The 15,854-nt window shown below is 43.9% G+C and overlaps 1 protein-coding gene across 1 annotated transcript in view; it reads right to left on the bottom strand.

Moving 5' to 3' along the window:
* Nucleotides 1–15,854, bottom strand: part of ATG10 (autophagy related 10) — a 150,409-nt gene that overhangs the window by 81,909 nt on the left and 52,646 nt on the right. The window contains exon 3 of the mRNA XM_069962870.1: nucleotides 1,647–1,777. Coding sequence (XP_069818971.1) covers nucleotides 1,647–1,777 — 131 coding nt within the window. The remainder of the gene's footprint in view (nucleotides 1–1,646; nucleotides 1,778–15,854) is intronic.

The following is a 15,854-nucleotide window of genomic DNA, read 5'->3' as shown; positions in this document are numbered from 1 at the left end:
AACCGGAAGCCTGAGGCTATGGAAGCCGGCGGGGGGACAGAGGGAGGGAAGGCAGCGCGCGGCCGTAAGCTCTGCCCCCTCTCCTCTCTCCCCTGCCACTGTCACAAGATTGTAACAACTGCAGGGGACAGAGGAGAGGGGGCGGACACAGGGACATCAGCTTATGGGATAATTATGATCCCATAAGCTGATGTCCAAAAACGACCTGGACATTGAGGCATCAATGACCCCAGGTCGTGAAAGGGTTAACGCTATTTAGACCACTTTTTCTAAGTGCAGCAATGCCTCCATACACAGCTGACTCCATACACCAAACCATAACTGGTATACTTCTATAGGAGTGACAGCTGCTACTGTCTACTGAAGAACTTTGGTTGAATCCACTGACATCAGAAAGATGGATACAAAGGGAACAATAAAGAGGTGAAATAAAACATTGAGAACAGTGGAAACTATGACAAATACGTGGTTATTGGTAACCCCCCCCCCCCCCATCCCAAATAAAAAACCTTCTTAGCCCACAAAAACTGATCTTTGTCCAATTTGTATATGTTCATTTCTGCCTTCATATTCATATATACTCATTATAAAAGTTTAGTGTACAGGTTCCTGCATACTGTTTCTCCAAAAATAAGCCAGAGTCTAAAAAAAAAAAGCGCTAGGGCTTAACCTAAGGATAGATCTTATTTTTTTCCATGGGCAAGAATGACATATTAGGCTCAATTCCTTTCTTGTACTCCACATGGTAGCTTTTTGTTTTTGAACTATTTTGTTTGGGAATAAAAATGTACCGTTACCAATACAGTCTTTTCGTACATTAGACTCAAATCTGTGAACTTGGGAGACAGGACTCTAGAATAAGACTTTAAAGTGGGTACACAGATTTTGCCCCACAATGGTGGAAGTAGTGGTGCAATTGTCCAGGATGGTTGGGAGCTATGGTATGCCTTCTGTTTAGCTCCATGACATCAGTGACATGAATTAGCACTGGACCATTGACTTAACTAGAGCATATTTTTGGAGTAGGGCTTATATTTTAAACCTACTCTAAAAACTCAGCAAAATCAAGCTAGGGGCTATTTTCAGGATAGGGCTTATTTTTGGAGCAACAAGGTGAAAGTCCATAAAAATAAAGCAAATCTGTACAATCGCAGCGCAGGGTCAAAGAAGCAGGGCCTACAGCATTCATGCCTCTCTCACCCTACTTTTTACCTACATCACTGGGGTGGCTTTTCCTATTCAGCACCAAAACAATCATGCACATGCACCATTACGACACGAGGTGACGCAGGAACAGTAACATGGGAGACAAAAATCCAGGACCTGCGCTGCTACACATCGCAACAGCACTTGAGTATGATTGGTTAGCTGCAAATTAGGAAAGTTTTCCCCTGAAATATGGTCTCCAGGAGGAAAACAGACCCCAGCACTACACATGGATTTACCCAACCTTCGGATTCGTACCAGTGGTTTGGGAAAGTGTTGCAGATACAGATTCGCTCTAAAGGACAAAAAGTATTTATTGATCAGCTCAGCAAAAATATATTATATTATATACATATATATATATATATATATATATAATGCCAGTTATAGCATACATGTGTAACTGAATTATATCTAACAGTGATTCATACAGACATTACCTGAACATTTTTCCACTCCCAGTCATCCCCAATAGCTTGAGAGTGTTTTAGAAATTCCAAGCAGAAATATCTGAATTTTTCTTCTCCCAAGATAAAGTTATTCCTGCTTTCAGAATCCATTTTGTAGAAACCTATATGCACAGGAAAAGAAAACGGATAGTGGAGATTTAATTTAGGTTCTAGAACTTGTGTATTCTGGTTACAAAATATTTTCCTGTTTCTACTCTTTTTAGTTAAACCCACAAAAATCTTTACAATATGGAACTGGTTATGTCAAACTTTGGAAATTACAACATCTGGAGTCAGGTTTTTACAAAGAGAAAACATTCCATTCTCTTCAAAATTAACATCATTACAAAATTACATTGACTAAAAAAAAATCTTGCTCAGGGAACACATCAGAAAATACCTGAAAATACATTGCACAGTTTTCATTGATCATTTTCAAGTACTAAAAGCTCAACTCATACAATAAATCCAATTCACGGACTAGACCTCTACATCTAATAGGTTTTTATAAATGGTACTTTGTGTTAAAAAGAAGTTGCTTTTAAGATTTCGTTACTTAAAGGGAACCTGTCACCCCCCGTACCGGGGTGACAAGCTCCCGACCCCCGTTAGAGACCCCTATACTTACCTCATCCCGCCGGGTCCCGCTTCTGGATTCGGTCGGGTCCCGGAGATCTCAGCCGCTGCAGCCGGCGCGCGCGCTGAGAGATGAGTCCAACACCCATAGAGAATGACAGGAGAGTCCAGCGCTCCGTCATTCTCTATGAGCGTTGGACTCATCTGTCAGCACGCGCGCCGGGCTGCAGCGGCTGAGATCTCCGGCACCCGACCGAATCCAGAAGCGGGACCCGGCGGGATTAGGTAAGTATAGGGGGCTCTAACGGGGGGTCGGGAGCCTGTCACCCCGGCACGGGGGGTGACAGGTTCCCTTTAATGCAATATGGAGCAACTTTCTAAATAGGCTTCATTAATAGTTTTTATTGTTCAAGGTCAGAGTGTTCAGACCCTGACTGATCAGCAGAACAACCTTGCCTTGCCCACAGTCCCATAGACTTGCATTAGAAGTGTAGATCAGGTCACACAAAGCCAAGAGTGAATGTGCTGCACTTGTACTGGATGGTTCCCCTGATTAGTCGGGGTCTAAACACTCAGACCCCAACCAATCAATACTTTTAATACATCTCTCTGATATAGAATGTTTTTTTAATTGATAGTGCCCATTTTAAATACCTGCCCTCCCTGCAGCATAATGGAGGTGCTTGGTTTATTGACTGCACCTGCTCCACAATGTATATAGGAAGAGAGCACTTTCTGAGCTCTGTCTGTCAGCACACAGTGCCATGCATTTTCACCTTGTTTGCCAGAAGAATAAGAGTTTGAGGAGCAGAGAGTCTCTTACTGTATACACTGTGGAGCAGAAGTAGTGAGTGTAATGTAGTATGCACTACATTCATTACTGTGTCTGTACCACAATACAAATGTAAGGCGGACAGGTGGAAATTTCACAGGACTTGGTGCTGTAGGCTGAACCTCAGTTGTCCTTCAAGCTGCTGCGGGATTTTCGGGACAGAGGCGTTGCAGGCCTAGGGCACAACAAACCCTAGGGCATGCCTCTTTGGCTCTTAATGCCACATAAGGCCATGTTCACACGGGGTAAGAGACGGCTGTCCCGTGACCCGGCCGGTCTCTGCAAAGATCATCCCCGCTGGTACTGCAGTACCAGCCGGATGATCTTTCTGGACCCAGTGTTCTGATGCATCAGAACTCTCATAGCACACAATGAAGCTAGCGGCCGGAGCCGCTCGCTTCATTGTGTTAACTGACAGATCTTTCTGCGTCTGCAATTCACTGAATAGCGGCCGCAGAAAACTGACATGTCAGTTGTTTGCGACGCTGTATGAGATCCCGGCCGGAGCGTATACTAATGTGTATACCCTCTGGCTGGGATCCAATAGAACAACATCAGGCTAGTCCACACGTGCAAAGTACGGCCGTTGTTGCCAATGTGTGAACATAGCCCTAAAGTGCGTTTCTCTACAAATGAAAGACACAGATGCAGGATACAATTATAGGTATTATATTAATTGTTGCATTACTAAGTGCATAACTGTGTCATTACTTTGTTAGCTATTTCAGGGGGGAGTATAAACCTGTTAACACGCTACTAAAACTCATTGGGTTTTGTAGAAAGGTGAATGGTAAGATACTGGAGGGGGTGTACATCTCACCCAGACTGCTAGCTGGGATGAGATGGTAAACTCCGGGAAAGATGTGGTTCAGCAGAGATATTCTGCTGAGCTGTTGTTTATTATTTCCGGGCCTGGATTTTACTGGAATGGCGGGTAGGTTTGGTAGTGGGACCTGCCATTCCCTCCCCCCTCCAGTCCACACCTTGCACACAGGTGTAAGCAGGTGCTAATCGCTCCAGCTCATAAAAGGTAGCTCAGAGGGCTGAATGTTGCTGAGAGCCTGGAAGCCACTGACCTGTGTCAGATACTACTGCTGTTTGTTTCTGTTTGGTTGAGTCAGGTGAGACCTCTGTTTAGTTAGAGCCCAGCCGGGCAGGTGTTTATTTTGTATCCTGTTTTTGCACAGTGCTGCTACATTTGCTTTTGTCTGAAACTTTATATGCCACAATAAAGCCAAGTTGGACATTTTATGTTAAATTGGCATAAGGACTGCATTATTCTCGCTACCCCTACTAAAGACCCCACAGTTTGAAACCATATAAATTGCATTTATATGAGATTGGACAATCCCTTTAAGGGTCCATACTCACCTTACAGATTCCTGAATGCTGCCTTTCCAATGATGCCCAGGTACTTACTGATCTCCTCTTCCTGGACCCCCTCTTGACCCAAAGAAATACCTGCTTAGCCAATCACTGACCACAGTGGTGAGACGCCTCAACCAGTGATTGATTGAGTAGGAGTTTCCTGTGTGTTGAGACAAGTACCAGTAAGTGTACATCAGGAGGGACCTGAATGCCATGAGAATGGCATCACCTCTGGTAGATCAGGGAGGTAAGTACTGTTTTTTGTTCTTCTTTATTTCCAGTCTACCCCTTGTCTGTAATTTTATCCCAGATGAAAACCCTGATAACCATTGCAACTGTTGGGAGGTGTCATTTATTATGACATAATTTATAGTGACATAATTTATACATAAGTAATCTATTTATAACTGGATTATAATCATGTTATAGATTGCTGCAAAACTTGGCATGCAGTGATGTGTCAGACAGGTATATTAAAGATTACAGGTGTGGTCTTCTTAGACACTGGGTACAGTACCAAGAGGGGGAAAAGTGTTCCTCAACTGCCCTATTAAAAGGCATGCCCCTACGATGTACTTTAAGATATTTTGTCCAGTTGACAGAGGGGGTAAATCACAAGACTGAGGAAAACATGATGGTCATTTCACAAGCTGCCTACCATCTAGATCATTGTGACCAAGCTGTTAGAAGGAAGAAGTTATACGAGGACATGCACAAATGATGAACAGGCTTCAGATGGCCCGGACAGTCCACCAGTAGAGAGGATTGTTTGATCCACCAACAAGCACAAGCAGCTCCCATAGTTTCCTTGTCCACCACCCAGACACATGTGGTACCTTCATGACACACCCCTGACAGTCCAAACCATTCCCAGGCACTTAGCAGAGTCTGGAGGCTTCGTGGTGAGTGCTTCAATGATAGTAGTGATACAAAGGGCACTTACAGCTCAGTGATATCAGCGGGGTTTCTTTTCAGCAGAAGGGTTTTCCAGAAATCACAACACCTCCTTGACCTGGCTGGGCACCAGATTTATCACCAGTTGACTATTTATTGGAACACTTAGGATGCCAGCTTTGGCTACAAGCATAAAGAAGTGCAACAGCTGCAAATGCACTGCAAAATGTCATATGGAACCTGTATACCTGTATGCCCAACCATATCTCATCTTGTATTCAGGCTAGAGTCTCTCCCCAGTTTTGTAATGCAAATATTATGAGCGAACTGGGCTGTATCCATATTTTCCAGGCAGTCCTCGGGCTGCATCTAGCTTCTTCAGGCAGCAGAATTAAAATGGCAATCATACAGGTTTGTGTGAACCCGAACTTTCGGCAAGATTTTGCTCATCTCTAATCATTACATTCACACATATAAAGTTTCATTTGATTCCAATAACTATTTCATCTTAACATTTTTGGGTCTTTGCTAAAGAGTTAGTGTCACTTTCCGCTATTTTCAATGCCGACATTGGAACAAATTAATGCTATAAAGTGAGCGATCAATGTACTAATACAGATAACAAAATGACACAGGTCACAAAGAATAAAGTAGTGGCATTTACTTCTAGAAGTTAACTAGTTTATACCCATCAGTCAGACATGGTCACACTGCGATACAAAGTCAATTACCTTATCGTGTCTTCAGCAGATCCCTTAAAACCCAAAAGGCTACAGGTTTAAGCTTTTGAGGCAGAGAAAATCTTACCAGATTTTTAAAGTACACCTCACATTGGAAAGAGCTCAGCGAGGCTGGACGTAACTAATCTTCACTTTTCTCACTTAATTAGATTATATTGGCCGTTCTCTTTAATAATCGGATGATCTTGAGCGCATTGTTAGGGCTACAGAAAAATCAGATAATCCTGCAGTTATCTGAATTGTGGATTACTGGATTTACTGATAGTTAGTGAATCGATGCTATAGTCACACTTTGTATGTTTAGAGTATACGCTCCTAAAACATAACCATGAATGTGCCCAGATGAGCGACTTTTTAACTTGCAGTATGGGATGTGTTGTCATAATTATTTATTTTTCATATTAGAGGAGTGTTATCTTCTGCACTTTTCAATACAGAGGGTCCCAAAAAACCCCCCAGTAAAAACAGTCAATAGGCAAGGTATGCAACTCTATGGTATACAGTTGCATACTTACCATATGACCAGTGTATTACTTGGCAGGCCCAAAAATGTGATCTACTGTATGAAGAGCATATTTAAAAAAAAAAAAATGCAAATATATTACTTATGGATTCATATTAAGCAACACATAAAAAAGGCCACAGGACAAGTGGTGTCTGGTCTGCAGTGGTCCAACTGCTGGGACCTCTAGGACTCAGCTACGTTCATCAGCTCCATAGAGTTTGAATAGAGCAACAATATGCATACTCCATGACCACTCCAATTAAACAGGGGTATTTGGGACCATAGTTCATGTGATCGATGTATAGATGATAACTAGAGAAAAGTGAACCGTCAGTCCAAACCTGAGCGTCTGATTACCGATGGTTACAGAAGTTGGATGCAGCTATGGGGCTGCCTGGAAAACATGAATACAACCATAGGCCATGCTCACATGGCGTAAGAGACTAGCCGTTTCTGACGGGTCACGGAATGGTCGGTGTCAGAAAAGATCATCCCGGCCAGTACTGCAGTACTGGCTGAATGATCTTTACTGCCACTGAATTCGGATGCGGAATGAATTCAACTGAACTGACAGGGTTTTCTGCGGCTGCTATTCACTGAATGTCAGTTTCCTACGGCCCCGCTAGTAATCCCAGCCGGAGTGAATACTATGGGGACATGTATCATCTTGCGCTCCGGGGGTTTTCGGCGGAAATTGCCGATTTGCGCAATATTTTATTTACAAATGGCCTCTACATAAATCCCCCTAGCGCCGGAGATGCGGGGACATTTATAAGTCCAGCGTAAAAAACACCGGACTTAATAAATGTCCCCCTCTGTGTATAGACTCCAGCTGGGATTCCCTCAGCCTGCAGCACTATGTAAGTACCATAGTAATCACGGCCATGATCAACAATGGCCGTGATCACTACAGTACTTACGTAGTGTGAACATAGCCATGGACTGTATTCAAGTTTTTCAGGACTCCCTAGGGCTTCATCCAACTTCTGCAGCCAGCTGTGATCAAATGCTCCACATTCAGGTTTAGCGCAACCTAGGGCTGGGCGGTATACCGCAAAAATACCGATACCGTCACTGGCGTCGGTTAACCGACCTCAACTCTGCCAGGACAGTATCTGCGGTATTCCCCCCCACCCACCCGGCGGCCGCATGCTCTGGTGCAGGGAGAGAGAGGGGTCCCGGGTGGAGAGGTGGAGGCGAGACAGCTGATGCTCCGGTTTACCTCCCGAGCCAGGACGCACATATACTGCTGCAGGGCAGGGGATGGAAGATCCTGCTGTGTGGGCTGGAGAGGAAGGCTGGAGATGTGACAGGCTGCGCACAGGCGGCAGCGTCCCCTCCAGTGTGAGCTCAGCGCTGCTGCTGCCGGGCGGCTCACTTCTCCTAGCTTCTCTGGAAGCTGCACGGTGAGCCCTGCCCCCCTCTCCCGCATATATAGTTGTGGTCAGGTATGGGTCGGCACCTCCATCCTTCACTGGCCACCGCACTCTGTCCCGCACAGGAATCCTCGGAGCCCCGTTATGTTTTGTCAGTGCTGGAAGCAGCCATGTGTGACGCTCAGTCCGGGACACAGGTATATGTGCTACAGCACTGAGTGACAGGGGCTGAGGATTCCTGTGCGGGAGAGAGAGAGCGGTGCCTGGGGGAGGAAGGAGGTGTCCACCCCATACCTGACCCCTGCAGCCACTGAGTGACTGGGGGTAGATATGAGAGATAGATAGAGAGAGATAGAAGATCATCTATCTATCTATCTAAATCACAGGAAAATAGTAGCAGCACTTCAAGAGAGGTAGAAGTCCAGACCTGGGACCGTATTTAAAAAGTATAGGAAAATCCACAGCACTCCTAATGCAATTCAAGGTGCGATTTATTGAAAAAGCAAGTGCAGCATACAGACGCAACATTTCAGCAGCTATTCGCCACCATTTTCAAGCTTGAAAATGGCGGCGAATAGCTGCTGAAACGTTGCGTCTGTATGCTGCACTTGCTTTTTCAATAAATCGCACCTTGAATTGCATTAGGAGTGCTGTGGATTTTCCTATACTATCTATCTGTCTCCTATCTGTCTATACATACACACACACACACACACACACACACACACTAATATATATATATATATATATATACATATACACTGTATATATATATATATAGATAGATACATAGATAGATAAAGCAAACAATATAGGCAGCACACTAAACGAACTGTGGAGGCCAGCAGTCGAATACCAAGTCAGCTAGTAAAAAATACTCTGCAGCACTCTGATGGTGATACAAACGTGAATTTATTCCATATAACAATGTGCAACAAACTTCACAAGTAATATACGATGTTTCGTCGTCTCCTACACCATTTTCAAGTGGCATTTGAAAATGGCATAGGAGACGCCAAAACGTTGTATATTACTTGTGAAGTTTGCTGCACATTGTTATATGGAATAAATTCACGTTTGTATTACCATCGGGAAATAGGGTTTTCAAAACGGGTGTGGCTTTTAAAAGGGGCGTGTCATAATTATTGTTCAATATATCGTTACCGCGGCTACATGTACGATAAACCGCGATATTGATTTAGGCCATTATCGCCCAGCCCTAGCGCAACCCCAGCATGCTAAAGGTTTGGTCATATCTGGTGATAACATCATCAACATGGTGCGTGTGGTGGTATCTGTTTCAAAATCCCGAACATCTTAAGCACATTTCTCTGCTTTATGCTACACTCGAGGCCTTTGCTATATTAACATACACCATCCTAAAAAACAAAGAGGTTTTTTAGAGATAACTGAACCAAAAAAAAAAAATGGAATAGATTAATAAACTCCTCCTGTCAAGTATTAAATATGAAATAAATTGTCCCTCACCTCGATGAGGCTGCACTGTTTCTAGAGAAGCAGCAGTGTCAGTAAAGAACATCCATCAGTCACGCTGTGGTCCCTGAATAGGAATGGGAAATTCTCATTCCTATTTAATCTTCCTGGACTAAAGCTGGGCGTACACTTTCAATAACATTTGTTCGGGAAACACCTATCTTTCTCGACCTCCCAAATCACATGAACGTACAGCACAGCTGAATATTTATGTGTCCCCTAGGAAAAGAAGTGGGGTAAGTTGCAGTCAGACATCTTTGAGAGTGCCAAACCCTTCTCTTTCCCAAAATCATCTGCCGGGGGAGGCCCCCATATATACTGTATTAACTGTACCCCAACATACAATGCCTGAAAAAGAAGCATTGAGCATGTTGAATGGACTCTTTTGATCTCTTACACCACCAAAGGTGTCTGGCAGCAGCTTATTCTCCTTCTCCTCTTAAGAACACAAATTTACGGTTGATCTCAGTGTGTCTGTGTATGGAGGGGATTGGCCAATAGCTAAGGAACAGCAATATATTGAGCAATGAACTAATATACCAACTGTATTACCATCAGTCCTTGTAAGTATTTTGACTCTTGAGTTAAGAGTCAAAATACCTGTCATCCATGTTAGCGTAGATCATGAGAACAGTGCTTAGAATTACGTTTTACTCATCTTTTGTCTCTAGAGTAGTACTGTAACATGGCAGCTATAACTACAACCCCAACTCTCTCTGTTTATGTCAATGCCAATTGGGTCACTCTGATTCCATGAAGCATTTTGTTTGCTCCTTAGGGCTCCAGCACTGGGGTTGTGCACAGCCCGTATCTGATGTTACGACCTCATGTAACGCCCACAGTGCAGTTTACCTGAACATCAGAGATGCACAGTCGTTCAGTTTTATGAGTGATATTCCCAAGGGTGCGTTCACACAGTGTTGGCAGCTGCGTGGTTCATGAGAACAAGCACTGCGAGTCACAAAACACAATTTCTTTCAATGGAAACAGCAACGCTTTTAATATTATTGGTCAAAGGCCTAAACCCAGAGGACAGGAAAGATTAATGTGACATTTACAATAGTTTCCTGTTCTGTCACTTTAACAAGGCAACTATGCTATAGTAGGGCGACGGAAAACCTGACGTTAAAAGCATTTAAGTTGCTGTCACAAAACCAGATCAATTTCCAATAGCTAGTAATAATATTGAGCGCAGCACGATGAACTTCAGTTAATCATAGGTTCTTGCTTTATGGGCTCGCTCCGGTGTTCTGAATGCCATGACTTTGCAGTTCTATGACTAATCTGCAGACTCAGCATACAGTACAGAGAATGCAGAGCTCTGGTCCTTTGTCAAATAGCGCAATCCTGCCACCAAAGTAGAAGATGTATCATCTTAATACAGGAAAGCTGGCTCACGTCATAGCAAAAACACTGCAGCAAAATATGTAATGCAATTGTAACAATTTCTACAATCTCATTGTAGTACACAAATTTCTATTTCATTTCTGTGAAATATCCCAAAAACCAACAACCACATTCTTTTTTTTATTGCTGACATAGCTTATTTCTTGCAGGACATGACTTAGTTTTTATTGGTACAAGAGATGAGCGAAATTACGGGGCATTCAGGTTTGCACAAACCCGATCTTACTATTAGTTTGCCCATCTCTAATTTGTAAGTTTTTTATACATATGACTTATTAATAAATTTTTACTCCTTTATTTTTGTATTTATGTCTTCTTTTTTTATTGTACTGTGTTCACGGCTAACATACATGGCAAATCTGACAGCCATGGCATCCCGTCAGTACATCATGGGGCACCATTGGGGAGACTTCCTTTCCTGGCAGTTGTAGCTGGATATCAGCTGTAATATACATCCTGTAACTACCACTAGATGTAAATCCCAAGCCTCACTACCTTACTACACTGGGCAACCTCCTAAATCCACCAAGTGAGTAGTGAGAAATGCATCTTTCTCCCCTGAACTGAACCAAAAATAGTGTTCATAGTAGACAACTGTATCACACAATAGGACCAAATAATATCTACACAATAGATATTACCCACTGCAGTGCTTGAATATCTGCATAGGCCAAATAGCAGTATCAGCACAAGGAATCATTGCACAGAATTAGCCATACATCTGTACTTCACTGAATGTCAGTGTCTGTGTCTCCAACATGGTCCTTTAGTGAAGCCCTATGAAACAGGACTGTGTCTAGGATTATTTCTGTAAAAGAGGCTTCCTAGCCTTACAAAGTTAAAGGGGTTATCCAGCAATATAAAAACATGGCCATTTTCCTCCAGAGATATCACCACTCGTGTCTCCAGTTCAGGTGTGGTTTATAATAAAGCTCCATTCACTTCAATAGAATTGAGTTGCAAAACCCCACCCAAACTGGAGACAAGAATCGTGTTGTCTGTGGAAGAAAGTGGTCATATTTTTCTAACGCCGTGCTGTAATGAATCAGCCATGAGGCACTGTCATTACAGCGCCCCGCATATCTGTACAGTTCACCCGCTCCCAGCATCTTATCGCAGATGCTGTCGGGGAGGGGGAGAGTCCGTTACAGGCATTCCATGTCCATGTTCCATGCGGAACATGGAACGTGTAAATGCGGCTTTAGTTCATCTCTAGTAGTAACAAGTCAAACAAGTGTTGACCTCTAGAGAGATCTGGGGAAAGCACACGGCTGAACACTTTTCTCCACTGCTCGCTGCGTGCCCTGTCTCATTGCATGAGACAGGGTCCATAGCATAGACTGATATACTCCGTCCTTCATGAGAGATGGCGAGAAGCCCTCAGCCAAGAGCCTACCCTGGCTCATTTTAGTGATCAATGGGGTCTAAAAACCCAACCAATCAAAACTTTTGACAAGTCTGTACAACATGTGAAAAGTATTTTCAAATCATAGTAAGACTTTAAAGGGGTAATCAAGCGCTACAAAAACATGGCCACTTTCCTCCAGCAACAGCTTCGCTCTTGTCTCCAGTTTAGGTGTGGTTTTGTAAGTCAATTCCATTGAAGTAAATGGAGCTTAAAGGACAACTCCCGCGGGACCCCAAAAAAAAAAAAAAAAACACAGACACACACAGACACCATACTCACCATCTCTCCGGTGACGATCGCCACTCGATTCGCCCGCCGTCCGCCTCTCCGTCGCCGCCGTCCAGCGATGTCTCCAACTTCCGGGTCCAGGGGATGGAAAAGGCTGCCAGTGCGCTTGCGCACCGGCAGCCTTTTCATTGGCTGGAGCGCATCACATGGCTTCCAGCAAGCTCAGCCAATCAGGGCTGAGCAAGCTGGAAGCCATGTGATGCGCTCCAGCCAATGAAAAGGCTGCTGGTGCGCATGTGCACCAGCAGCCTTTTCATCCCCATTCACTTTGCATGAAGACGCCGAGGAGGAAGAAGACCCGGACCGCCCCTCGGCTCTGACGTCGTCGTCACCAGATGCCGCCCCGGAGAAGAGGACCGTGACGATCGTAATAGGTAATGTATACATTCCTTAACTTCCGGGGTGGGGGGTCGGGGGTCCGAAAGTGGGGGAAGGGGGCCAGGCCGGGTATTTAACCACATTACAAAGTTATATAACTTTGTAATGTGTGTTAAATGAGCAAAAAAAAAATTTTTGTGGGAGTTGTCCTTTAATTGCAAACCACACCTGGACTGGAGATATGAGTGGAGTTAAGTGGCCATGTTTTTATAGCACTGGATGACCCCTTTGGGCAGAAAACTAAATCTGGAATGGCTTGACTCATCACAGCTAACCATTGTAATATGAGTGGTGATGACTGTGAGACCACTACCAAATAATAATAACTCACTTCTGTATATACACTGGTCACCAAGGGTTTTTTTTTGTCGTATATATCGGAATAAATTTGTTTCTGCCTCACATGCAAGGGTTTCTGCAAACCCTGTTCATCCAAATCTCACATGTTAACATACCCATATTCATACACAGCAGTAGATATTACTTAGAACTGCCTAAATAAACAGCTGGGATGAGATGAGGATACTGAGCCTCAACATATTTGTGGGGTTAGGTCATTTCTTTGTGTTTTGATGGTCACATACGACTAAGCAGTGCGCTCCACCCATTACAGCATTACTGCACAGAAACCAGTCACTGGTAACACTTTGTAGCTACATGCCTGATGTTCTGTCTTTAAGATACATGTTATTATTTATTTGGACCACCCTATGCTTTACACAATATAGCAAGTATGGCTACAACACAAGCAGTGCCAGTGCCAGTAGTCACAGCTAATAAAAATGAATGCGGTCACTGTGCGGTGACCACTAACAGAACTCCATCCCAGGTGGGTATCCGGCAAGCGGTGGGTACGGCCAACAAAAGTTTAAGGTGTATTGGGACTATTCTATGATCCCAATTTAGAACAACAGATGTGTTAGTCTGGATACACATCGGGGGAGATTTATCAAAGGGTGTAAAATTTAGACTGGTGCAAACTGCCCACAGCAACCAATCACAGCTCAGCTTGCAGGTCTGGTGAAAGGAAAGAGGAGCTATGATTGGTTGCTGTGGCCAGTTTGCACCAGTCTAAATTTTACACCCTTTGATAAATCTCCCCCATCATGTTTTTATTAGACGCTCTGTATGTATGTAAACCGTAAATCTAAAAAACGTAAACCAATGTATGCAACTTTATACTTTAATTTTTGCTTTATGTTTTACCACTGTATCCACCTCCACCTGTTTTTTATGTTTCCCCATGCCCCTGCATGTCCCTTGCTGGACTTATTTTTAAACAGTGCCACGCCTCATTGACTGAGCTGCTGCAGATTAAAAGATCATTTTCTACCCTAACCAGGGCACCAGAAACATTTTAAAAGACACAAACAGGAAGGATTTAAAGGGGTAGTGCAGTGCTACACATTTATTCACTAAATAACACACATTACAAAGTTTTACAACTTTGTAATGTGTGTTATGTAAGTGAATGGCCCCCTTTCCCTGCAATCCCCCCCACCCCCAAAGTGTGGTCCCGACATGAGGGAGTGTTGGAGCGGTCCGGCCGGCCTTCTGAAGATGACGTGTTCGACCCAAGATGGCTACCGGGTTTGAAAGTGATCATGTGAGTATAATGCACCACACTTTTGGGGGTGGGGGGGAACACGGGAAAGGGGGCCATTCACTTAAATAACACACATTACAAAGCTGTATAACTATGTGATGTGTGTTATTTAGTGAATAAATGTGTAGCACCGCACTACCCCTCTAATTTCATCAAATAGATGGTACCAGAGGTTTTAGGGGGTGCGTTAGTGGATACAGTATCACTTTAACATGTACGTGTCATGTCGGCCTGCTGCAGGATCAGCAGATCAGTTCCTCTGTTAAACCGGAAGTTCAGATCTCCTTGGATACCAACTCGCAATGAGACCACAAAGCATGCAACCCCCATTGGATCACACATTATGGTCTCATTGCATGTTGGTATTCAAGGAGACCCGAGCTTCCAGTTTATGGGCAGGTTCACACTACGGAATTCCGCGGAATTCCGTCAGCTGTCTGCCCGCACGGGCACGCGCTTTTCCGCTGGCTCCATAGACACCATTCTATGGGCCGGCGTATTCCGCGATCCGCTAAAAGAAGTGACATGACACTTCTTTTCAGCGTATAGCGGAATACGCCGGCCTATAGAATGGTGTCTATGGGGCCGGCGGAAAGGCGCCCAGATGTGCGGGCGGACAGCTGACGGAATTCTGCGGACATTGTCCGCGAGAATTCCGTAGTGTGAACCTGCCCTAGAAGAGGAACTTGCCGTTAATCCAGCAGCGGGTGGCATGACAGGTACACTTTAAACATATTTAAAGGTGACGTGACCAAACACTTACTATGCTGTTTATAGCTCACTGTATCCAGGTAGATGACAACCTGTGGCAATCCAGCTAATGTGGAACTACAACTCCCAGCATTAGCTAAAATGCTAAGTTACTAAACCTGGTAAGCTATGACAAATGGTCCAGAATATTACTGTCTCAAGAGCATTAAGACAGTGTGAGAGTATGACAATAGATGTGTGTGTGTACATATATATATATATATATATATATATATATATATATATATATGTGTGTGTGTGTGTTTAAATGTGTATATATACATGCATGTAACAATCTCTCTATGTTTCTAGAAGCATTAAATAGAATAACATCCAGCACGTCTCCCCTGCAGATACATAAACATAACTCACATGTCTTCCTGCTCTCCTGTGCTGCTCCCATCATCCCTTGCTTCACACTACCGTAATATACTGAATACAGCAGTCTGTCCACATTACCACACTGTGTAGACTATAAACCCTCTTTTTATAGTCCTCAGTATGGAGAGGCTGCAGGGGCTGAGTCTCCCTCCTGCTGGGTAAGGCAGTGTGCAGACATGTCCTCACTGATCTTGTC

This window comes from Dendropsophus ebraccatus, chromosome 3 (genome assembly GCF_027789765.1).
Source record: "Dendropsophus ebraccatus isolate aDenEbr1 chromosome 3, aDenEbr1.pat, whole genome shotgun sequence".
NCBI classification, from domain to species: domain Eukaryota; kingdom Metazoa; phylum Chordata; class Amphibia; order Anura; family Hylidae; genus Dendropsophus; species Dendropsophus ebraccatus.
The sequence above is the reverse complement of the archived record's forward strand: the minus strand, read 5'-3'. Positions and strand labels throughout refer to the sequence as shown.